This window comes from Dama dama, chromosome 26 (assembly GCF_033118175.1).
Source record: "Dama dama isolate Ldn47 chromosome 26, ASM3311817v1, whole genome shotgun sequence".
In the NCBI taxonomy this organism is placed as follows: Eukaryota; Metazoa; Chordata; class Mammalia; order Artiodactyla; family Cervidae; genus Dama; species Dama dama.
Window position 1 is genome coordinate 41,207,984 of NC_083706.1, and position 23,558 is coordinate 41,231,541.

The following is a 23,558-nucleotide window of genomic DNA, read 5'->3' on the forward strand; positions in this document are numbered from 1 at the left end:
ACACTCACCTTCTTATCACAAATTAGTGTCACTGCCCCACACAACCTAAGTGGGAAATGGCAGCCCACTCCAGCATTCTTGCCTGGAGAATCCCATGGACGGAGGAGCCGGGAGGGCCACAGTGCACAGGGTCGCAAAGAGTCAGACATGACTGAGCAGCTAACAGTCACTCCTCTCTCCTGCCCTCCTCCTCTCACGCACACCCTCTCTCTCTGTCTCTCTCTCACACACACACAGTCTCACTGACCAGTTCTCCCCAAGATACTGGGCCTTCCAGCTGCCCCAAAGCCACACACAGCTCGGGTGGTTCTGGAAAGGGGCTGGTTGCCAGGACTCCGCCCCAGGGCTGAGCCAGGAATTTTAGGTCTCTGTCTGGGTCCAACCTGGAATCGTGCCTTCTCCTTTTTAATGCTCCAGCCCCATATCTAAAACTACTCACCAAACATGCTCCTACTGGCATACAGACCCGAGCCCCCACGAACAGTCACCTTCATGCATTAATCAAACTAAAACGAACGTTTGTGTGTTGTGCTAAATAGAAATCCTTTATAGTTACAGGATTAGCCACTTCTCCCCTTGTCATGTATTGATCAGTGTTCCTTCGCTGGCATTTCTTACCTCGTCCACTAGGTGTCACGTGTCTAGACGTCCCTGGGTCTGTTTCTTGGCTCTTTTCTAAAACTGCCTCCTGCCTTCCTTCTTGCTCACCAGTTCCCTTTGTGCTGGGAATGCCGCCTAAGCCCCACAAGCTTGGTTGGGACAGTGAAGTCATCATAAAAAATTACCACAAATGCTATGGCTTGAAACAACCAAAATTTATTCTTTCAAGGTTGTGAGGGTTAGAAGTCAGAAATCAAGATGTCAGTAGGGCCCTCTCTGAAGGCTCTAAGGGAGGCTGCATCTTTTCTCTTCCTAACTACTGGTGGTTGCATGGAGAAGGAAATGGCAACCCACCCCAGTATTCTTGCCTGAAGAATCCCACGGACAGAGGAGCCTGGTGGGCTGCAGTCCATGGGGCCGCAAAGAGGCGGACACGACCGAGGTACCGTGGACAGCTCTGTGGTTCCCGGAAACCCTTGGCGTTGCGGAGCTCGTGTCTATTTCTGTCCTTCCATGACACTCTTCCCGTGGGTCTTGTCTTCCTGTATCTGTCTCTTCTATCCGTGTCCACATTTCTCTCTCCTGGTAAAGGAACCAGTCACTGGATTAGAGCTCACCCTAATCCACCCTGACCTCACCTTGGTTGGATTACATCTGCACACACCCTATTTCCAGGTGAGGTCTCCTTCACCTAATGGTAAGGACTTCAACACATTTGAGCCCCTAAAATAAAGGACTTTCAATAAACATTCATGTGATTCTCATTGGGCAAAAAAGGTACAACGTATAATTGAATTCTCTGCATCACTGAATATATTCCTGACAGGAGAAAACTTCCAAGCTTGTCCAGACATTAGTGAAAACTGAAAGGTTAAAATTTTTTCCGATCTTGTCTTCTTCTCGTCCTGGTACGAATGTATGAGCTCAAACATCCTCTTGATTTGAGCATGGTTTTTAGGTGTTTCTGAGGTTTTTAGGTGTTTCTGAGGTTTTAGGTGTTTCTGAGGTTTTTAGGTGTTTCTGAGGTTTTAGGTGTTTCTGAGGTTTTTAGGTGTTTCTGAGGTATTTCTGAGGTTTTAGGTGTTACTGAGGTGTTTCTGAGGTTTTAGGTGTTTCTGAGGTTTTTAGGTGTTTCTGAGGTATTTCTGAGGTTTTAGGTGTTTCTGAGGTGTTTCTGAGGTTTTAGGTGTTTCTGAGGTGTTTCTGAGGTTTTTAGGTGTTTCTGAGGTTTTAGGTGTTTCTGAGGTGTTTCTGAGGTTTTTAGGTGTTTCTGAGGTTTTAGGTGTTTCTGAGGTGTTTCTGAGGTTTTAGGTGTTTTGGAGGTTTAGGTGTTCTCTGTTAGCCAGTTCAGTACAGTTGCACTTTCTAAGTGGGAAATATTAATCCAACAGTTAATTCTCTTCAGTTTTGTTGTGCATGAGCTAGTTTAGAGCACCTGATAAGGGTTCATGTACATTGTAGATAGTCCTTTAAATAATATCTTTTCCAGTATGCATAATTTCCTGGTTGCAAGTCATGGAACATCTAATCTTCATCCATAAATTACTGAGATAAGATTTAGAATCAAGCTTAGAATGTCTTTTTATTAATTCAGTTAGGGGCTTCCATGGTGGCTCCTTGGTAATGAATCTGCCTGCCAACGCAGGAGACACGAGTTCAATTCCTGTCCGGGAAGATCCCACATGCTGCAAAACAACTAAGCTCACGGGCCACGAGTACTGAGGCTGTGCTCTGGAGCCTGGGAGCCGCAACTCATACTTTTGTGTCCTGACATCTAGGCAGTTATACTTGACTGTGGTTTCTGCATATGTATTAGTCTGCTAGGTCTCTAAAGAAAAGCTATTGTTCTATACTCAGAACACCAAATATGACACCAAAATGTGGGTTTTAGAAAGTCTGCTCCAGGAATCAGGACTCCGACCAAATGTATACTTCTGATTGTATCACAACACAGACTGTAACCACACCCCACCAACTAAGTGGTTTCAACAAGGCTTTCTGGAGGTGAAGATTTTATCACATGAATAAAGAAGAACACATTCAGCCCATAAAAGCATGTGGTAACTTAACTATATATGAAAGTGAGTGTGAAGACATAAATTATGTCTCATTAAATCACATAACTATATCCCTGATGCATTACCTTCTTAACAGAATTTTAAAAATGCCACCCCCGCCCCCTGCCCCAATTTCACCCCACATGAAGAGAAGTCTGATGGAAAGAATAGAACTGGAAGTCTTAACTAATTGTGAGCAAATATTTGACTTTCGCAAATCCTCAAAATGACCAAGCAATACATCTTAAGGGCCCATCAATAGTCGTGGAAAGTGAAGGAATTCTTAAGCATGAGCTTCTTTAGCTTCTTGTTAAACCTCACTCTGAGTAGAAGGTAGTATATTAGATCAACAGCCAGATTGTCATCAAGGGTCAGTTTTTGCCACCCAGAGTTGGTTTAACATTGTACCTTCTCATAGTCCACGGAGAAACATCCGGATGATGGAATAGCTGTTAGAACATTGGGGAAAATGTTGAGCTAAATAATGTTATCATCAGAGAACAAAAGGTTTTTTTCTTCCAAGGGCTGGGAAAGCCTGAGTAAGATCTCAGGACAACACCCCACCCCACCACGTCTACATCTTGTACCTGGTGCCCCCAAAGGAGAAGACACTTGTCTTCATCCCCACTCCCACTGCACTGTCCTCCTGCCCACACCAGCCTCTTCTACCCCAACAACAGAGTGGATCCCAACCCTAAAGGGAAGTGTGGGGGCCCAAGGCCAAGACAGAACATCATCTAGGTAAAGATGGGTCCAGTGGACAGGGGCTTGGTGAGACCCAAGGCTCACCTCTCCCAAGTCCTGACCAGAACAAACCTGCCTAGGGGCCAGAGGCCAGCTGACTTCTCACCTGCTGTGGTTCCTGATTTCTTCATAAGATTCATGACGGTGAAGCAATTCGAACTAACTGGGTGATGATCAATAGGATAATACCAGCGACCAATCGGACAGATGCAGACTGGCTGATATCTGGGGGCCATTATTAGTGGTTCTAAAATGACAAAGCAAAAGCCTTGTCAAATCTAAGAATACACCTTCCTCAGCACCTGCTGTCCTTAGACAGCACACGTTCCCCATATAGTTACTGACTCATGAGAAGCCACTCTTCATGTCCGGGTGTGGAAAGATGAAAGGGCTTGTCCTCAGTCTTCGTGGAGCTCATTTTTCTCCTGAGTTGTGTTAGTCACTCAGTCATGTCTGACTTTTTGCGAGCTCATGGACTGTAGCCCACCAGGCTCCGCTGTCCATGGGATTCTCCAGGCAAGAATACTGGAGTGGGTTGCCATTTCCTACTCCAGGGGATCTTCCCAACCCAGGAATTGAACCCGGGTCTCCTGCCTTGCAGGCAGATTCTTTACTGTCTGAGTCAGTGAGACACAAACGTCCATCTGATTATCTTTCAGGTGGACATGTTTACTGTGAGGAGTTCTTTTTGAGGGGGTACTTAATTCTGTCTGGGAAGGAATAAGGGCTTCATTAAGTGACACTGGAGCTGGTTAAAGGATCAGTGCAACAGCGGGGAGAGAAGGCCTGGAAACATAATGCATATATAGATTTGGGGAGCATTGAGCAGTGCCAGGCATCTGGGTCATTGGTTAATGAGGAAGGGGGCTCCTGTGCTGAGGGAGGTGGGCTGGGAAAGGAGGATGCTGGCAAGTTCTGTGCCATGCCCATCACTGACTCTCCAGATAGGAAGTCCACCAAGAGATCAGTAACTCTCTCCATCCATCATATTTGCAGTTGCACAAACATATGTGCTCATATCCAGACATGAAGGCACTAGACCTTTGAAGAGAGCTACCACCTCCCCCACCTCCCCCACACCCAACTCAGTTACCTGTGGGCTCTGGGAACAGCATGTTCTCCCAGTGTTCCAGGAGTTCCCTAAGCCAATAACTGCAGTCTCCCACTGAGATCTTCCTGAAGTACTCTGCCAGTTCCTGGCTGTTCTCCCACTCCTCCTTGAGGCCTGTGGCTCCAGGATCGATGCCTGTCCAGGTTATGCTCATGGTGTCAAGGAGGAGGGCAGTATGTCCATTGAGGCTGAAGAGCAAGGATGCACCAGAGCATTGCTGGGCTTCACGCTGACAACACAGCCTGACCTGCAGGGAGGGAGGACCTGCGCCCCCCGACACACAATGAATCCTTCTGAACTGTCCACAGTCCATCCTCCCCAGCCAGTAAAGTGTGTCTGCACATCTAGAGGCCCGTGATCTTCTGACCATGACCTCCCCCTCTTAGCCATCAGGTCCACCGGGTCTCTAAGCCTGGATCACATTCAGTCTTTTCACAGGAAGGACCTCCCTGCATGCACTCCGCCCCTACCCCTCTCTTGCTGTCTCCAGCTCCCCACCCCTCCCATACTTACCCCTCATCTCCTTTTTGTCCAGTTTGATGACAGGCAGGACCATCCTGAGCTCTCTTCTTGCTTCTCCCACCATTTGGCTCAGTTCAGTCCACGCTTTGGTGTCGTTTACCTCCTCCCCCAGGAAACCCAAAGGTCTGACCTTGTTGCTGTCACTGTCATACTGGAGGAAAGGCTTTGTGTCCATGGAGCCCTGGACTTGACACGAGGGCTGGCCCGGTCTGGACTGTTTTTTGACAGTGAGGTCGAGGCACAGAGAGTGGGCATCTGTGAGAGAAAACCACAGGTGCATCTGGGAGATTCCCCTCCAGGATCTGGTTGCAGAGGGAGGGGTCTCTATCCCAGACCCCCTCCTCTGCTGCATCCTCAGTCCTGTCTCACCTTTAACTGTCTGAGCTTTAGTTAAACACTTTGGTGCCACCGTGGATCTTTTCTGTCCATGTACTAGTAGTAGGAAGATTTCTCTGACATATGGTGGCTCAGGCAGTAAAGAATCTGCCCGCAATGCAGGAGACCCAGGTTCAAACCCCTGGAGAAGGAAATGGCAATCCACTCCAGTATTCTTGCCTGGAGAATGGACAGAGGAGCCTGGCAGACTACAGTCCGGCGTAGGGTGTCAAAGAGTCAGACACAGCTAAGTGACTAAGCAGGCACATGCTAGCTTGTGAGGTAGCAAAATAGAAGATAGTGTCTGCTTTCTAGAGACTTAAAATCTATCTGAACAGACAAGACTTTCAATAGAATGGGAACAAACATGTCATAGGACACATTGCACATTCTCGATGGGTCCCTAGGCATTGGGAAAGTTTTACTGGAGTAGGAGGTGGGACTTGCCAGGAGAGGGAAAGCTGCTCCAGGACCATAGGCCCAGCACACTGCCTTGGGCCGGGTCTCGGAAGGCAGGGTGTCATCTCCTGGGCAGCCAGTCCAGCCAAACCACACCCTCACCATCCTAAGAGCAGGTGGACAGGCGCCCACCAGGGTGGAGCCCCTTCCCTCCCCATTTTCTCTCATCCCCCACTGCCCCAGCAGAGCCCCAGATCCAGGACACTCACTGCCCAGAGTCTTCCCAGCTTCGGTCAGCAGCAGTGTCAGCAAAAGATGACCTGTGGTGTGAGCCAGTGACCTTCCTCCCTGCAGTTTTAGGAGCATGACCGGAAAAGGTAGCCTGGGGTGTGTCTATACCTCTGCCTCCTGGCACCGCCCAAAGTCTTCAGCCCTAGACTGAGGAAGCCCTGCTGAAAAACAAGAAAAATAACACTTATGCCCAGGAAGTATTTCTTAAGTTTCAAATGCAATTACTCACTTTAAAAAAAACATAGTCATGACATTACAAAGCCAAATTCACTTTGAACAACTATCCTCCCTCCAAAAAAAGCCCTTTTCTGGTGTGAGCAAGAAAAGCCCACGTTTTGTTGGCTCTTCTGCTCACTCCATGAGCCACTTCTTCCTCTGATCTTTCTTTGAACTCACTTCCTCCCTCACCCCCACCCCACCTACGCTGCCATCTCCTGCTCAGTTATCCCTTCTTTTCTTCTCCATCCACTTTCCATCCTAAGCTTTTTCTGTAATGATTACGATTCACTCCATGTTAGTCACTCAGTCGTGTCCCACTCTGCGACCCCCTGGACTGTGTAGCCCGCCAGGCTCCTCTGTCCATGGGATTCTCCAGGCAAGAATACTGGAGTGGCTTGTCATCATTCCCTTCTGTTAATCAAACCAGCAGCGGCCGACCCGCCCTAGGTCTGTCATATCAGAGGACGGTGTACAAGAGTCCAATCGTCCTGTTGGAGGCGAGCTCCAGAACAGCCGTGAATTTATTACCCTTTGCTCATCTGCAAGTTGCAAAGTCCTCCTAGGGCTCCGGAGGAGCAAGCTCACCGCCAAACGTGGACGGATTTTCCCGAGTCAAGCAGCAGCGGCCCCCTCCCGCCTTTCCCAGCCCCCTCCCCTGCGCTGGGCGTCTCCCGCAGGATGTCAGCCGCGCAGGTGGCTCAACCCCGCGGTCTCCCCGGTGTTGGCTTCGGGGTGGCGGGAGAAGACAGAACATTTGGGGGGGGGGGGTGGCGCCCTGGGTTCGTACTCACCGCCCACTCCTCCTCCGCACCCGGCTCCTGCGATCGGCGGGGCGCGGTTCTCGCCTGCCCGGTCCAGCCAAGGTCGCTCTTGCGCAGGTTGAAACTGTACAGTTCGCAACCACAAGAGAAGTTCCGAAACTCTCCTCGGGGTTTTCAGTTTCACTCGCTCTTTCGAATCTCGGCCAGACGCCCCGCGGCCCCGGCTCGGGGAGCTCGGCCGGCGGCGTTCGGAGCGGCTTCGCTGGAGAGGGGATCCCCGGGCGGGCGCGGAAGAGGGGCCCCGGCGGAGGTGCCGCGCTTGCGGGACGGCGCCCCCGGGAGGCCCGCCCGGCCAGTGAGTGAGTCTCTGTAAGGAAGTGTCCGGGGTGCGGGGTGATGACGAGGCTCTTTCCGGTAAGCCGGAGTGACTTCGGACCCGGGACCTGGGACGGGGGCCGGCCGAGGAGCCACGGGCGACTTCTCGGTCCTGCGGGGGCCGAGGTTCCCGGAGCTCGGGCCCCGCCACTCTCTTCTCTCTGCTATCCTCTCCTGCGTGTCCGAAAGCGATTCTTCCCTGGCCACCTGACCAGCTGCCACAAGTCAGTCCTTCTTGGATGGCATTCCTTATAAGGGCAGCTAAATAAAGAGATGAGGTAAATAAAATACATGGCAGCAGGCCATTTATTCTCCGACTGTTCCGTTACTCCCACCGCCCTTCCAGGAGGTCTGTGATCAAGTCTGGGACATGTCCGAAGGCGAGGGCATCACCCTGCCTCTCTAGGGACAGCCCCTCTCTGCTCCTCCCCACGGTGGTTCCAAGTTCACCTTGAACCTCCAGGGTCCCAGGCACGCGGTCTTCCCCAGCACCCCTAACTTCACACTGCCTCCCACACGGAATGTCTGTTGTGTATTGGTTTGATCTGATTTCAATTCCGCTTGCTTTTGACTTAAATGAAGTCGATCTACTTCTTTATGACTTAAATGAAATGTTCTAGTCCACTTGTTTATAACAAAAACAAAAAAGTTAGTTTTTCATGGTAAAGTTATTTTGAGACTAGAATGATGTAAGATGTGGCAGAGTGTCATTGAATCCGTTGTGGTTCATAAGCACTTTTTAGATCACCTGCCATGGGTCCTCGCTGGGAGCTAGTCCAGAGAACACACACATTATGGAGTGTGAGCTCTTTATCTATTCTAGATGTCAGTCACTTACCAGATATATATGTGCTGGTTCTCCTGTTCAGTCGTTCCGTTGTCTTTGACTCTTTGCGACCCTATGGTTGTAGACCCTCAGACTCCCCTGTCCATGGGATTTGCCAGGCAAGAATACTGGAGTGAGTTGCTATGTCCTCCTCCAGGGAATCTTCCTGATCCAGGATCGCACTTGTGTCTCCTGAGTTGACAGGGAGATTCTTTACCAATGAGCCACCTGGGAAGCCCTACCAGACAAATGACTTGTAAATATCTTCTCTCATTGGAGATAGTCTTTTCACTTTCTTCATGGTATCCTTTAAAATGTAATTTTTTTTTTCATTTTGAAAGTCTTTTTTTTTTTTCTGTTGTCATTTGTGTCTATATTGTATTTTAGAAGATTTCTGCCAAATGCAAAGGCAAAGGTTCACTCATCTTTTCTTCTAAGACTTTCATAGTTTTAGCTCTTCAATGTGTGTCTATGATCCATTTTGAGTTAATTTTGTATATGGTGTAAGGGGGCGGGTCAGCCTCATTCTTTTGCATGTGACTCTCCAGTTGCCCCAGCACCTTTGGCTGAAAACACTCTTCTTTGCCCAGGACTTGACTTGGTAGCCCCTTGAAAATCAATTGGCCCTTGTCAACTTAAAAAATAGTCACAACCTAAAAGTTGAGAGCTGTGTTATATTTGGTGGAAATTTTTAAGACATAAGTCCGGGAAGTAGCATCTGAAGTAGCCTCAAGAGAACTCTTCTGAGAAGGCGATGGGGAGGAGTCAAGTTATGTAGCAGTTTGCAACAAAGGGCAGGTAGTCTGAACATCCAAAGTATTTTTGTAAATTAAAGAAAACCAGATATCTCAAGTTAAGGAATTTAGTGCTTTCCTATATGTGGGAAGATGCAAGAGTTTGGGCTCACTGAAATCATTGCTTTCATGTGCATCTCAGCTCTCTGAGGCCAATTGTCTGTGTTTTCACCTTCCCAGTTCCTCAGGGCTCCCAGTAGCAAGTGGCTGCAGCCTGATTCCTGCCATATCACACAGGTGTTCTTTTCCCTCCTGAGTACACTGGAGGGCTGGAATCGCTGATGACTGTGACATCCTTGTTTACTGACATAACAGGAAATATTCCATTTTTCAGTCCTTTCCCTTGGTCAGAAATTTGACCAATATTTGGGAGACATTTCATGACCAATTTTGGTCCCACGGTGCTGAGAGGCTCATCCCAGGTCTGGTGAAAGTTTTCGTTGATATATCACTCCAGGTATTAGTTTCTGGATTAGACCCATTGATAGACAATAAAAGATTTTCTGGATCCTCTGTCTTTTAACCTATTGTGATCCAGGAGATAGTTCCCTTCTTTTCTTTTCCCACACCTAGAGTCACACTATTATAATTAGAGATCACATACAGAACTAAATATTTGTTTAATTGTTTTAAGTCACTGTTAATTTGTTGGAAGCCTGGTTATACACTCTCAGAAACAACAATCTTATAAAATAGACAGAATATAAATAATGTAGCTGTTAATAGCAAGATTGACAGAGTCATAGTGTAGTAGAGACACAGACATAAACAATTTGGAAACGAAAAATAAATTAAAACAAAGATTAGTATCACTACTTGTAATCAAGTTGCAATAAACCATCCATAGTAAAGCCAGCTGGAGAATCCAAATTTTGCCAGAATCCGGTGGAGAGAAAAAGTTAAATATTTCATCTTTGTTTCCAAAAGCTTAATATATCAACTTGTGACAGGATTAGAAAGAAAGGTTTACTGGAAAACAGATTCAATTTAGTGTGTTTCCTAAAATCAAAGTTATACATTATATTTATCAGTTTATTTAGTCTCATGTACTTAATTCCTATTGATCTGCAGGAATTAGTCAGGTTTTCTGTTATAGAGTGCCATTTGTTACCCAATTTAGTGGCATTACCTAAAGGTTATCAGAAACTTACATTTGTTTAAACAGGTTCTCTTTATGAGTCTTTTTGACAATCTCTATTTTGTACAAGCAATGTAAAATTATAATAGTCTATGAAGGACAAATTTAAAATAGTATAGTTAAAAATTTGAATACAATGTAATTAGCAGGAAACTTGGATATTTCTGTAACATATAACCTTTTAGGATAATAACTAGAATTATGACTGATACCATTATATTAGGACATATCAGATGTTAGGGATAAGTTTTGGAATATCTATATTAATGACATTTATCTGTACATTGCAACCTAAAGTTTACCTTCAATAACTTGACAATGTTTTGAATTAAAAATAAACTTAATTTAGTATTTCTCTCTGAGATGTCTCAGAGATGTTTTTTTGAAGCATCCCTGAGTCAGCTGGAGGCTAAAGGAGCTTTAGTTAGATTTTGATATTTGGGAAGTTTGTTAGAAATATTTTAAAAAGTTTTAAAACACAGCAGGATCATAGGTGACTGAAACAGCACTCACTCACTGCACCAAGGTCACAAAGCAGTGAACACAAACATGGCCCATGTAAGGGAGCAGACACCGTGCGATTTGCTCTCGAGCGGGAGCGCTCTGAGCAGAGAGACCGGACCCAGCCTCGCGTCAGCTTCCACGACAGACCCGTTTAGTTAGCTTCAATCTAAGTGTTGTTCATCCTAACTATGTATAAAATTTTTTCCTCCTCAGGGTTCCTTTGCATAATCTCTCATCACTGTCTGTATTCGTCCTGTCTCTCATTTTTCCATCTAAATATGATCAACCAGTTAATTTTTTTCCTCCAGAAAATGTAATCTCATTTCTCATATCTTTTTGAACTGAAAACATATTTTACTTCTTCCTATATACTGAAATGTTACTGTATTATTCCTTATAGCTTTACTGACATGTTTAAATTAGAATCCTCAACACTGAAAACCTTAGTTTTTAGTAAAAGCTAACAATTAAGCAATGAATTGTCTTTTACACTGGCATTTTATAGACTGGTTATCATAAACACCAGTGATAAGTTTTCAAAACTTTTGCTCTCTTATAGAGAACACCTCGATGTGATACCAACATTTTTATTGATGTTTCTAAATACCTTTAGTTTTTTAATTTAGTAATTGATGTCTCAGTATCTTTTATTCAATAAACTTTTGTCACTTAAATTAACACAGTTCTAGGACTTTCAGTCAGTCAGTCATTTCAGTTGCTCAGTCGTGTCCAACTCTTTGTGACCCCATGGACTGCAGCATGCCAGGCTTCCCTGTCCATCACCAACTCCTGGAGCTTGACAAACTCAGTTATCAAATATTTAGAAAGATTATTTTAAGCAGACATTTCTAAAATATAATTATTTTTAAGAGTTTATCCCAATGATTTTATCTCATTTACATTTGCTTTCAGATTTCATCATATCAAGTCATTTTTCTTATAACAGATCTAGTAAGGTCTTATGTATTAAATCTAGGTACAATAAGGAGTTACATAATTTTGATGACTCTTGACATATCTATATCATTTAGATAAACAAACAAACATTAATACCAGATAGCAACTTAATATTTGAATATTTCCCAGTTCACATGAACCTGAAAGTTACTTTAGCCACTGTCTTTAAAGGTAAGTGCTTTTTATTAAAATTAAATAGAGTTATTTATAAATCTAATTTTGATAAAACTTTTTAGAAGTAGAGATATCTCATATGTATAATGTGTACACAGAAATATACAGGCAAAACCACAGATCTCATAGCTTCACTTAAAAGCTTAACCATTAATCGGGTATTACGATATAACCTTATTAGTTTACAAAGAACAGCTGAAGTACATTTACGTTGTTTGCTCAGATGACCAAGGCTTTGCTATCTGTAAGGTTTGGTTAAGAGAACATTCCCAGTGCTTTTAATTTTAAAGCTGCCACTTTTTCCCCTTGGTTTCAGGTCTTGTCTGATGGAGCTAATCTGGCTCAGCCTCAGTCCTTGCAGCTTGTATTTACATTTTGGTTTGTAAGAGATTTCTAAGAGAAAGCCAGTTGCTTTTATAGTTTTCCAAAGAACAGTTCTGTCACCTAAAGATAGGAAAATCAGTGATAAGATCTTTAATGAAACTGAAATTTCTTTTACTGTCTGTTTTAGAGCTTTAGAGTTTAACTTACCATGCCTTCAAAGGTTTATATAAAGTATTTAGCAAAGGTCCTTTTGAGTTTACAAATTAGACCCAAAGCAAAATTACTAGTTTTATGAGTCCTTGTATGCTAGTTCCCAGTTTGTTTGTTTTTTTACTTCTATGGCTCAGGTAACAGTATTGGTTAGTACCTCTAGTTATTATCTCCTAGGTGACAATCTATATCTCTTATCTTATAATACCGGGCAGAAGAACTATTCTCCAGTGAAACATGTCTATCCCATAGTATAATTAAACAAGAGATTTTTCCATAAATCTATTTAAATATACCAATTTTATATACTTTTATCTAAATTCCAGTAACTTTTATACCTTTTAACTTTAGTTTCTATCGTTATTGTTGTTCAGTTGCTCAGTCGTACCCGACTCTTTGTGACCCCATGGACTGCAGCCCACCAGGCTCCTCTGTCCATGAGATTTTCCAGGCAAGGATACTGGAGTGGGTTGCCATTTCCTGCTCCAGGAGATCTTCCCAACCGAGGGATCGAACCTGGGTCTCCGGCCCTGCAGGCAGATTCTCTACCAACTGAGCTACAAGGGGAGCCCCCTGGGTATCTCCCATATATACATGAGGTGTACATGTTAATAAACTTAGCCACCTGATGCAAAGAACTGACTCATTGGAAAAGACCCTGATGCTGGGAAAGATTGAAGGCGGGAGGAGAAGGGGACGACAGAGGATGAGACGGTTGGATGGCATCACCGACTCAGTGGACATGAGTTTGAGTAAACTGCAGGAGTTGGTGATGGACAGGGAGGCCTGGCATGCTGCAGTCCATGGGGTCGCAAAGAGTCGGACACGACTGAGCCACTGAACTGAACTGAATTGAAGGAACAAGAGCTTGCGGTCTCTTGTAACCAGCGCAAGTGGGCGCACAGTGTAAACAGGCGGGTCGGCTGATTTACAGGAAAGCGGGCGCGTGAGTGAGGGTGCCCGGTGTGACCGCCAAGAGGGCCCCTCCCCGACCCTTGCGCGGAGCCTCCTTGCGGTTACGTCTAGGAAACCAAGGGCGGGGCCTGTCGGCGGAGCGGCTGCCCAGGCAGTCAGCGCCCAGGCGGAGGTCCAGATGCAGCTGCGGGATAGCGGCAGAGGATCGCCGGTTCTGACTTGGCAGCCTCGCACTCCTGCAAAATTGGGATCCAGGTATCAAAGAGAGAGATGGGTGGCTCCAACACCAGTCTTGGCTTCCTCGTTTTGCTTCTGATTGGCATGTTGAGCGGGACGTCCAGCGGTGAGTTCGGGGATGAAGCTGCGCGGGGGATGGCAGGGGAATGCAAGGAGGTTGGATGTGTTATGACCTGGAAAGGGGATGGGGGTGGTGTCGGCGGGGGTTCGCGAAACTTCTTGCAGGGTGTCGCCGCCGCCGCCCCCTCCTCTTTCCCTTCCCTGGGCCCCTTTGCTCCTCGGAGGCTCCTCCCGGCTTCTTGCGGGCTCTCCGGGCCAGAACAGGGGTCCCTTGGGTGAAGTAGTAATGCCGGGAGTTTGGGAGGTGACGCTGGGAGAAGAGGGGGCCAGGACGCGGCAGAAAATGCGGTTGAACTCCCCCCATCCCCCCCACCCAAGGATCCAGACCGCCCCTGGGAAGTGGGAGCCCTGGAGCCGGGCGGGTTGGGACCAGTCGGCCTTCCCGCGGAGAAGAGACCCAGACCCGCCCAGAAGAGCACACCCTCCCGCCCCGACCTGTGCAACAGAGACCCTTCTGGTCCCTCCTTCTGCCGAGCCTTGAAAGACGAGCGCTCTTTCCCGGCCCCGTAAGTTATAAACGCAGAGCGGACCCGGGTGCCCAGGAGGCGTCGGCGGCGCGATCCTGGCCGAAACGTGCTTGATTGCTCTCGTCTAAGCCGCAGCTGCTGGCTCCACCCCCAGCCACCAGGCCCCGAGGCGGGGCTCCTTCCAGATCCCCGGGATCTGCGGCGCGGCTGCCTCCGCGATCCCCGAGACTCCGCGGCGCGGCCCCACCCGCGATCCGGGGGCTCCGGGGCACGGCTCCTCCCGGATAACAGGGCTCCGCGGAGCGGCTCCTCCCCGATCCCGGGGCTTCGCGGCGCGGCTCCCTTCGCGATCGCCGAGGCTCCTTGCACGGCTCTACTCCTGATCCCCGTGCTCCGTGGCGCGGTTCCTTCCCCATTCTGGGACTCCTCTGCGCGGCTCCACCCGGGACCCCGGAGGCGGGTGCGAGCCTCTTCCTGAGCAGGGACCAGGTGCGCTGGCTCACTGGTCTAGATGAAGAACTTTTTTTTTTTTTAATTACAGAAGTTACCTTGTTGGGCACTACGTCTATCTGTTAGTACCCAGCGAGACAGCTGTCCTGCCTTTCACTTGGCCTGCAGAGTCCACGTCGAATATAAGCAGGTTTCCAAGTAGACAATTTCGTGGACCTGCCCCAGGTCAGCATTTCTGCTTGGTGGCGGTGGGGGTGCGAGGGGCACGGGGTGGGGGATTTCCACGCACTCTATCAGTGATTCGGCTCTAGCTTTCCTTTTCTGCAAAGTAGGTGATAAGGTTATTATACTAAATGCAGCTCAATTTGACAGTAAATTCTTCAAAACCCTTCTTCAAAAACTTGAAAGGAAGGAAAATGTGCTACCAAAATCTTGAAGTAAAACCTTCGGCCTTGGACAAAGCCACTAGCGGAACTATCTGTGACCTGTTCATACAGCTCAGCTACTTCTACCCATGTGTTTTCTATCAGCGCAGGGGTTTCCCGGGCAGTTATATTTCTTTAGTGATAATATTAGCAGTTTTGCACCTTCATAGTGTGACAAGAATTGAACTGGAAGACAGCATCAGTGCACATTACCAAGCGTTGTCTCAGCCACGTCCCAGATGACTGAGGATCTGAGAGGCCAGACACCCAACAATGGTACTTCCTCCCATTATCCTACCTTGTGGGTGGGTGGAGGAGTGTCTTGAGAAGTGCCACTCTTTTGGAGGCCAGAGCTAAGGTGAAGGATATCGAAATATCCAAGGAGAGGATAACTCTATCGACGGAGAGGATGTACTCCAAGAAGGTAGTTTTGGGCATATTTTCCATGGGATTTATGTAGATGAAAAAGATCCAAATAAAGAACAGCAATCATTTGTAAAAACAGAGATTAAGCTTCTGAAATTCAGGTGACAGTGATACTCACTGAATGTTGTAAGCTATGAGATCTTCATCACAGAAATCTTCCTCCTATTTCCCATGTGGGTACAGAAAAAAGAGAAAGCCCCTCGTGATATTGCCTTACATGAATTGGGAGAATCCTAAATAGTTTTCACAGCATTGCAAATTGTGTGTCTGCGTGTGTATTAGTCAGTCAGTCGTGTCTGACTCTTGCCACCCCATGGACTGTAGCCCGCCAAGCTCTTCTGTCCGAGGAATTCTTCAGGCAAGAGTACTGGAGTGGGTGGCCATTCCCTTCTCCAAGCGATCTTTCCGACCCAGGGAACAAACTCGGGTCTCCTGAACTGCAGGCAGATTCTTTACTGTCTGAGCCACCAGGGGAGCCTGCAGCACCAGTTAGTAGAGGCCAATAACCCGCAGGCGATTTCTCAACAGGACCTGGTCCACAAGGTCAGATTGCCTGTGGAATGAGTTACCTGGTCAGAAGAGAAGTCCTCCACAAACACCTGGCTGCTAGGAGCTCTGCCACTGATGACAGCCTCACGTTAAGAGTCCAGATAGCCCCTCTCCAGAGTCTTGTTCCCCATGGACTCTTACTGTCTGGGGGACAATGAAAAGGTGGGAAAATGGATGGCCCATGAACCTGTGGTTAAGAATGAGTTCTCCAGACTTCCCTGGTGATCCAGTCGCTAAGACTCCGCACTCCCAATGATGGGGCCCTGTTCGATCCTTGGTCAGGGTACTGGATCCCACATGCCACAACTAAGAAGTCAGCATGTTGCAACTGAGAGTCTTCATGCTGCAAAAAGATCCCAAGTGCCACAACTAAGACCCAGTACATCAAATAAAAAAAAAACACCCTACATGGATGTGGACTCTTTAGAGATCTGAAAGAAGGTTACCGAATACCCCAGCCTATCAACTGTCCTATGAAACATTTGCTGTGATGGCTTGTGGTGGGCCTTAGATTCGGAGGAGAAGCCCAATTCCAGCAGCTGGCCCGGTGTCTCACAGAGGTCCATGCAGCCCTGGGGGCCTGTGTCTGATTCTCCTCTCTCAATCCCCCAGCGTCAGGAGGAAGGTGCCTGCTGAGGCCCTACTTGGAGCCAGGCAGCCACATACATCACCCAGCACCACAGAAGCACATTTTCTTCCAGAACACTGTGCCTTAGGAATGCCATAGCATCTAAACTTTCTAAGACAGACTTAATGATGTGGAATATTTTCTAGATAGCACTTTCATTAGGTTGAACTCAAAATGTTTGTATAAATTCTTTGACCAAGGGATTTTTAAACAATGTTATAAAATAAATAGTTTTTAAAATTGTTTCAACACAAATACTTGGACTAGCTTAGTGCCATGCGCTTTTTAGTTTCTATTTCCTCAGAGTAATGTAGTTGACTCACCCTTGTATGTGCCCTGCTTAGTTGCTCAGTCGTGTCCAAATCTTTGCGACACCATAGACTATAGAGTCTGTGGAATTCTCCAGGGTTGAATCCTGGAGAGGGTAGCCTCTCCCTTCTCCAGGGGATCTTTCTGACCCAGGGATTGAACTGGGGTCTCCTACATTGCAGGTGGAGTCATTACCTGCTGAGCCACCAGGGAAACCCTTAAGTTTCTTTTTTTTTTTTTTTTAATATTTATCACTAGTTTTGGGAATTATTTGTCTATAATATGAAATACTTTGTCTTAGGAAAAGAAAAACAAAAAATGCTGTTGCCTTGTACAGGATAAAGCAGTATTGAAGAAAACTTAAAAGCTAGAAGGAAAAAAAAAAGAGAAAAATGCAGTATAATAATAAAAAATACAATAGAAACAGAAACTACTCTTTCATGGAAAATTGCCTTTTAAAATGTTTTTTTTAGTAAAGAGGAGTTCACAAAGTAAGGAGTTCTTACTTTGTGGAAAGTAGGAGCGGAATTCACTGAAACATCTTAAATTTGGCAGATCCTAGCATTTCTGAGAGCCAGAAGTGGGCTTGGGGCAGGTCAATACTAAACAGTTGTGATTTTATTTATTTTTACTTTCTGGAAAAGGAGATAACACAATTCCAGAAGGTGCAATCATGTTTTTAAGGTTTAGAATTCCTTTTACTGCACCTAGAATAGTGCTATGCACAGAATGAGTGCCAGAGTTGTGTTGTGTAAAAAAAAAAATTAGTAAACAGATTTTGTGCCTGTCTTCAAGTCTGGCATAAGTGTAAAATGGATTTTTTTAAAAACACTTGAAAAAATTAAAGCATTCAATTGATTTTTTTAAAAAAAATTCCATATGCCTCCCCAGGAAGGTGCTCAATGCCTAGCCACTGATCAGCGCCTCCCTGGAGTCAAAGCTCCTCCCAGACAGCTCATGCTGTTGCTAATTGAAGCTAGTTATGACCCAGATCCTACCACTGGTGGAGTTAACAAGTGGTGGAAAAGGAAAAGTTGGTTTGTTCAGGAGCCCTGGGAAAATAGTGACCTAACGTCCTTAGACCGTCTCCAAGCTTCCCGGTTAGAAAAGGGGGCGGAGGGGCTGCTGCGGGTGCATCAGCGTCCTGTGCAGTCAGATTGTTGGCACAAGGCGGACGTCTGAGCCTCACCAGGCTTATGGTTTCAGCCGGTCTGGGGGTCATGTTCTTGCAGCCAGCAGTTTTTATGTGCTGGGGTCTGCTTCCTGTAGAAACAACTTGAGACTTGTGTCAGATCTTTGTTATCTTTCAGGGAACTGGTAATTTCATGGCAGTGCTATGTGGCTGGTCACAGTCTAAATTGTTACCAGTTTCCCAGCCTAAGGAGTATTCAATTCTCCATCTTCATGTGTCCTAATCCTTAATTCTTAAAACACTGTTTTGAGACTCACAGGAGACATGGATGACTAAAACTTTTCTACAGACAAGAGGCAGGCAGAGACCATGGGGGGCAGGTCTTTCCACTAAGGCCGCCTAGAGCCCTTTTGGTTACAGGACCATTTATTACCCATTTTTCCATGATCCCAAGAAGCCCAGGGCCTCCAACAGCTTCCTATCTATTGAAGAGAATCTAAACATGGCCTCTCTCAACTGGCATCTTATCCCTTTGTCTGATAACTCACCCAGCAAACCCCCGACCTGGCCCCTAGGACCTAACGTAGGAGGGACGTGAACAGGGTTTCCCAGAGTGTGACACAGGGCTCGAGGGTGAGGCTGGGCATCCCCACTTCTACCCTTTGGTCCCACACTCATATTGTCTAGGAATTGGGACAGTGGCAGCCTATAATGGTTATTGATTAAGACAGGAGTTGACAGAATTTTCTACAGAAGAAAGTAAATCTCGTTGTCTCTTTAGGCCATTTGGTATCTGTCTCTGGGTACAAAAGGAGCTTCCACATTTGTGGAAGCACCAGCAGCCAAATATAATGTGTAAATCAACTGAGAACCAGACTTGTCCACTGTCCTGGTTTCTGACCCTGTAATGAGTGACCCATCCCCTAGAGAATCATCCAAGAGCTGCCTCACTTGTCTGTTTATGAACCAGAAACTTACCCTGTCCTGCCCTGTAGCTTCTGGTGGTGGGAATGTGATAGGAGGTGGGTCTGGCTGTTATGAGCTAATGCGCCCCCTCTGCTGTAGCCTGGCTTCCTTGGTTCCAGGAGCGGTAGGGGACACTGCATGAAGCCACAGGTGTGAGCAGGGGATAGTGACCCTGTATCAACTCTGGTGTCAGGCCTAGGTCACCTGCTAGTACACCTTATGTGTTCCCTGTGGCCCTGGTTATGCCAAGCCACATAATCACTTCTATCCTATGACGGCTGGTCTATCTGAACTAATGGTTAGGGGTTGATGAATCCAGATCATGATGGGCAACTCTGACATTCCATGGCCAGAGGCCTCATCTCTGCCAGGCCCCAGGACCATTCCAGGAGCCAGTTGGTAAAGAATCTGCCTGCAATGCAGGAGACCCCAGTTCAAATCCTGGGTCAGGAAGCTCCCTTGGAGAAGGGAAAGGCTACCCAATCCAGTATTCTGGCCTGGAGAATTCCATGGACTGTATAGTCCATGGGGTCCCAAGAGTCAGACACGACTGAGTGATTTTCACTAATCGCTTTGACCATTATACCAACTTTGTTCCTGACATACAACACTCCACCTGGAATCTGATCTTCCCTCATTTTTCATCCCTGTTCCTGCTGGAAGCCCACAGGAACATGGTCTCCTACCGCCATGCCTGACCTTCCATAGCAATCAACCTTGAGCTGTTGGAGATACTTTTCATCCACACTTTCCTCTCGGGTTCCATAGAGTCCATCAGGCTTTCCCATGGCACTTGGTGGCCTGGACACTTTCCTGCCCTTTCACACCATGTCCGCCCTGGCAGATTCACTTCTCTGAGCCTTTGATCCCCTCCTCTACCACCTGCCTCGGAAGTTCTGGACTTTTGTGCCGTGTGGGCCAGGCCTTTCTCCAGGCTTCCAAGACCCATCCTAGTGGGAGATCAGCAGTGACTCCCTGGCCTTGTTAAGTCCTGTGACCCCTAATTGTGAAGTCTCCTATCTCCAACTTGGGGTTCTGTGCTCACCTGCCACCTCTTTGCCCCCCTACCTGTGATCCTGCTTCCTCAGGAGCATCCCCACAGGCTCCCCATCTCTCACAGGACATGGGGTTAGACTCTGACAGTCCTCTGTCATCTAGACCTTTCCTGCATAGCAGCCTGGCTCATCTCTGCAAAGGTTATGATGCTGGGAACTGACCTGGTGGACACGGGGACACACCAAGATGAGTGGCCTTTGCCAGACGGGGCTCCTCCTTCTCCACGAGGCTGGGGGCACTAGTTTGTGTCGGGGGGGTGGTGGTGGTAATTGCTCTGTCAGCCCAGCCATGCACTGTACTCGGCTCTCGTAACTGGGGGAAGGGCCTACGGGTCTTTTTTCCGCAACTTCACCCTCACTGTGTTTTGCCTTCACAGGTGCTCATTCTCTTTCCTATAATTTCACCATCAATCCTCGGCCCAGACCTGGTCAGCCATGGTGTGAGGTTCAAGGCGAAGCGGATCAAAAGGTCTTTGTCTCCTATGACTGTGATAGAGCTAAGATCAAGTACATGAGTCCATTGGGAGAGGAAGTGAAAAGTATGAACGCCTGGGAAATAAGACGGACACACTCAGAGACACTGGGGACTTGCTCAAGCAGCAAGTGTCTGACATTATACCAGAGAAATACACAGACAAGGGTGAGTGAGAAAGTCCAAATGCAGGAGGAGCAGACTAGGGGCTTAGCTGCATCCACTGTTTTTGGATTTAAAAAAAAATTGGATATTGTCCTTCACTAGTAGTCCAGTGGAAAGAACAGCTGTTGCAGGAAAGACCACGGCCAGATTAGCTGGGCCCAGGGGAGGTGGACCCAGGTGGGGCAAAGAATCTGTCAAGCCCAGAGACTGAGCACTTTCTTTTCTTGGTGGGGTCAGGACCTCTGACCCTACAGGCCAGGATGACATGCTGGCGTGAAGACAACGGACACAGCAGTGCATCCTGGCAGTTTGGCTTCAGTGGAAAACTGTGGCTCCTCTTTGATTCGGAGAATGGACACTGGACAGTGGTTCATCCTGGAGGGACACAGATGAAAGAGAAGTGGGAGAAGGACAGAGCCGTGACCGACTTCTTCAGGAAGGTCTCCATGGGAGACTGTCGGGCCTGGTATCAGGCTTTCTTGGTGTGCTGGGAGAGAATGTTGAAGAGCACGGGTAGGTGAGAAGATTAGGAGAAAGTGGTAGTTCTCTCATGGTGACATGGACCCACTCCTCTGTGTGTGTGTGTGTGTGTGTGTGTGTGTGTGAAAATGACCCGTCAGAGGTGAGTTGTCCTGGGAGAACAATGACCCGGGGATGCTCCGTCGTCCTCTTTCCTCTTTTACCTGCTGACGTCTCTCCTCACAGCACAGGCCTTTGGACGATTGAACATGGATTCTCACTGATCCTAAACATGAGAGCATCTCTATGATTCCAATCTCCTTCTTACTCTTCCCTCTTTCCAGAATCTTCTGTTAAATGTCACCAATCCTCCTTCTGGAAATCTGTCACCACCACCTCTGCTGTCAGCTCCTGAGGAATTCATCCTCACATCACCATCTCTGATGTCCCAACAGGACTGAGTGACTCTGTTGGAAATCTTGCTCCCCCTTCAGCTGTCAGAGCCCCGAGGAAGGGGCTCCTCCCTTCCCCCATCTCACCTGAGGACCTGTCACAAGGGCCTCCACATGTGGGTGGAAGGGTAGGGGTACCTGGGTCATGGAGGTGAGGAGGCATCTGCCGAGTTTGGGATCTGGACAAGAGATTCACCCTCACTCTCCTTGCAGCATCACCGATGACAGGCCCCCCTACAGTCCAGTCCTCAGCCCCAGCCATCAAGCACGTCACCTGGATCCTCCCTGCAGTCCTCACCAGTTTCATCATAACTGTCTTCCTGGGCTGAGTCCTTTCTAGGAACAGGTACTGAGGGCAGAATCCAGAGGGAAGGCAGGGGCACAGGGCCTGGTGTGAGGACGGGGAAGGTGAATCCCAGCTGACCCCTGCCCCTCACTGAACCTCCTCATCCTGGAAATGAGCAGGTGAATAAGACCCCATATCACCTGAGAGCAATAATTGTGGGCCCAACTCCAAAGGCCTGTTCTCACAGGAAGTGGCTTGGGTCCAGCAGGCAAGGCAGGAGCCCCACAGGAGAGACTGTGGGAAGGGGCGAGGCCAGGCCTGTGCTCCTGGGGCAGCAGCAGTTCTGACTCCGCCTGTGGCCTGCTCGTCACCAGCCTCCTGGGGACCCAGAGCCTCCATCACTGAGCGGCCCTGCCTTGAGCAGAGGTGCCTGGGGATGGTGGGCCTGAGCTGGGGTGGAGGCGCCCAGCTGGGCGGGACCTGGAAGAGATGGGGGGCAGGGACCCTGGTCCTGAGAGCTGTGTGTGCTGCTGGCTCAGAGGCTGGAGGGGAGCGAAGGAAGGAAGTTTGCCTGCAGCCCCCCAAGGCTGTCAGGAGGCAAGGCCCCTCCTCCGGGGACCTGCTCCCTGGTCCTTTAGGCCCCCCTCGGGGAGGATCCGGACCTGAGTGAAGGGAGCAGATTGATTCCTCACTTACTCCAGTCCTGAGCCTGAGCAGGGGGTGTCAGGCCTGGGGTGACTCTGTGATGCAGGAAGGAAGGAGGAGGTGAAAACAAGCTGCTGGGCCTAGGGTGGGGGTGGGGGTGAGGACATAGGAGCCCCTCAGTGAGGATGGGGCTGAAGAGGGACTGGGGAGGGCCAGCCCCAGGAAAGTGACAGGAGTTCCTCCACCCCCTGGACCAAGGCCTCTTTCTTTTCTGCAGGAGACGGTGCTCCCAAGAAGCCCACAGGTGCTCTGTCTGCCTTTCTTCTGCTCTTCACTTTAGATCCAGGAGATCACACCCCATGGATCCTGAGTCTGTTTTCCGGTTACAATGACACAGTAGATGAATCATCTCATGGGTTTTATCACGTTTGACAAAATCCTACTCAGCATCTTTAAAAAAAAACAGAAACTATTTCACCACTTTCTTCTGGTGCTAAGCGATGGAATTTCTACACTGAAATAATCAGGTACTTGAAGAAATCTCCACAAACAGGACATTTTTCATCATAGTCTAGTTTGTGGATAATTAGACTCTGCCTCGTGACCTCGTTCTTGCAAATGATATTGCAAGAAAAATACCATCTGCTATTATAGGACTCAGGGATTCTTTCTGTGTCTGGAGAAATCACCTCAGCCTATTTTCAATAGAACAAAGTTTTATTTATGACTATCTCCCTTAATAATTTATTATGCTGAAAGTGAAAGTGTTAGTCCCTCAGTCCTGTCCGACTCTCTCCGACCCTGTGGACTGTAGCCTACCAGGCTTCTCTGTCCATGGAATTCTCCAGGCAAGAACACTGAAGTGGGATGCTGTTTCCTTCTCCAGGGACCTCTCCAACTCAGGGGTTGAACCCTCGTCACCTGTGTCTCCTGCATTGACATTCAGATTCTTTACCATCTGAGCCACTGGGGAAGCCCATTTATTATGCTACTGCTACTTAAATCAAAATCTCAGTACT

At 47.7% G+C, this 23,558-nt stretch overlaps 1 protein-coding gene and 2 pseudogenes across 4 annotated transcripts; 2 read left to right on the top strand and 1 right to left on the bottom strand.

The window, feature by feature from the left end:
• Positions 1–812: 812 nt before the first annotated feature.
• Positions 813–7,812, bottom strand: LOC133047003 (retinoic acid early transcript 1E-like). Of its 4 annotated transcripts, none has more exons than XM_061130043.1 (7): positions 7,110–7,811; positions 6,078–6,257; positions 5,026–5,289; positions 4,495–4,776; positions 3,508–3,648; positions 3,066–3,106; positions 813–1,182 (listed from the first exon to the last, which is right to left on the bottom strand). In XM_061130043.1, the coding sequence occupies exons 2-7, from the start codon at positions 6,172–6,174 to the stop codon at positions 913–915; spliced, it is 1,095 nt and encodes a 364-aa protein (XP_060986026.1). In that variant the 5' UTR covers positions 6,175–6,257; positions 7,110–7,811; the 3' UTR covers positions 813–912. The 4 variants fall into 4 exon arrangements, with proteins under 4 accessions (XP_060986026.1, XP_060986025.1, XP_060986028.1 ...); XM_061130042.1 differs by having other exon boundaries at positions 6,078–6,260; XM_061130044.1 differs by lacking the exon at positions 3,066–3,106 and having other exon boundaries at positions 814–1,182; positions 6,078–6,260; positions 7,110–7,810.
• Positions 7,813–13,566: 5,754 nt separating this feature from the next.
• LOC133047006 (UL16-binding protein 1-like) lies at positions 13,567–23,180 on the top strand (annotated as a pseudogene).
• On the top strand, positions 13,669–16,560 carry LOC133047032 (tyrosine-protein kinase RYK-like; annotated as a pseudogene).
• Positions 23,181–23,558: the final 378 nt, after the last annotated feature.

What these genes read in the sequence shown, in the direction of transcription:
- LOC133047003 (XM_061130043.1), bottom strand. Translation starts at nt 6,174, where the DNA reads ATGCTCCTAAAACTGCAGGGAGGAAGGTCACTGGCTCACACCACAGGT. An exon ending in AGCTGGGAAGACTCTGGGCA is followed by an intron (nt 5,290 to 6,077) that starts GTGAGTGTCCTG and finishes TTTCTCTCACAG; the next exon opens with ATGCCCACTCTCTGTGCCTC. An exon ending in GAAATCAGGAACCACAGCAG is followed by an intron (nt 3,107 to 3,507) that starts GTGAGAAGTCAG and finishes ATGTTCTAACAG; the next exon opens with CTATTCCATCATCCGGATGT.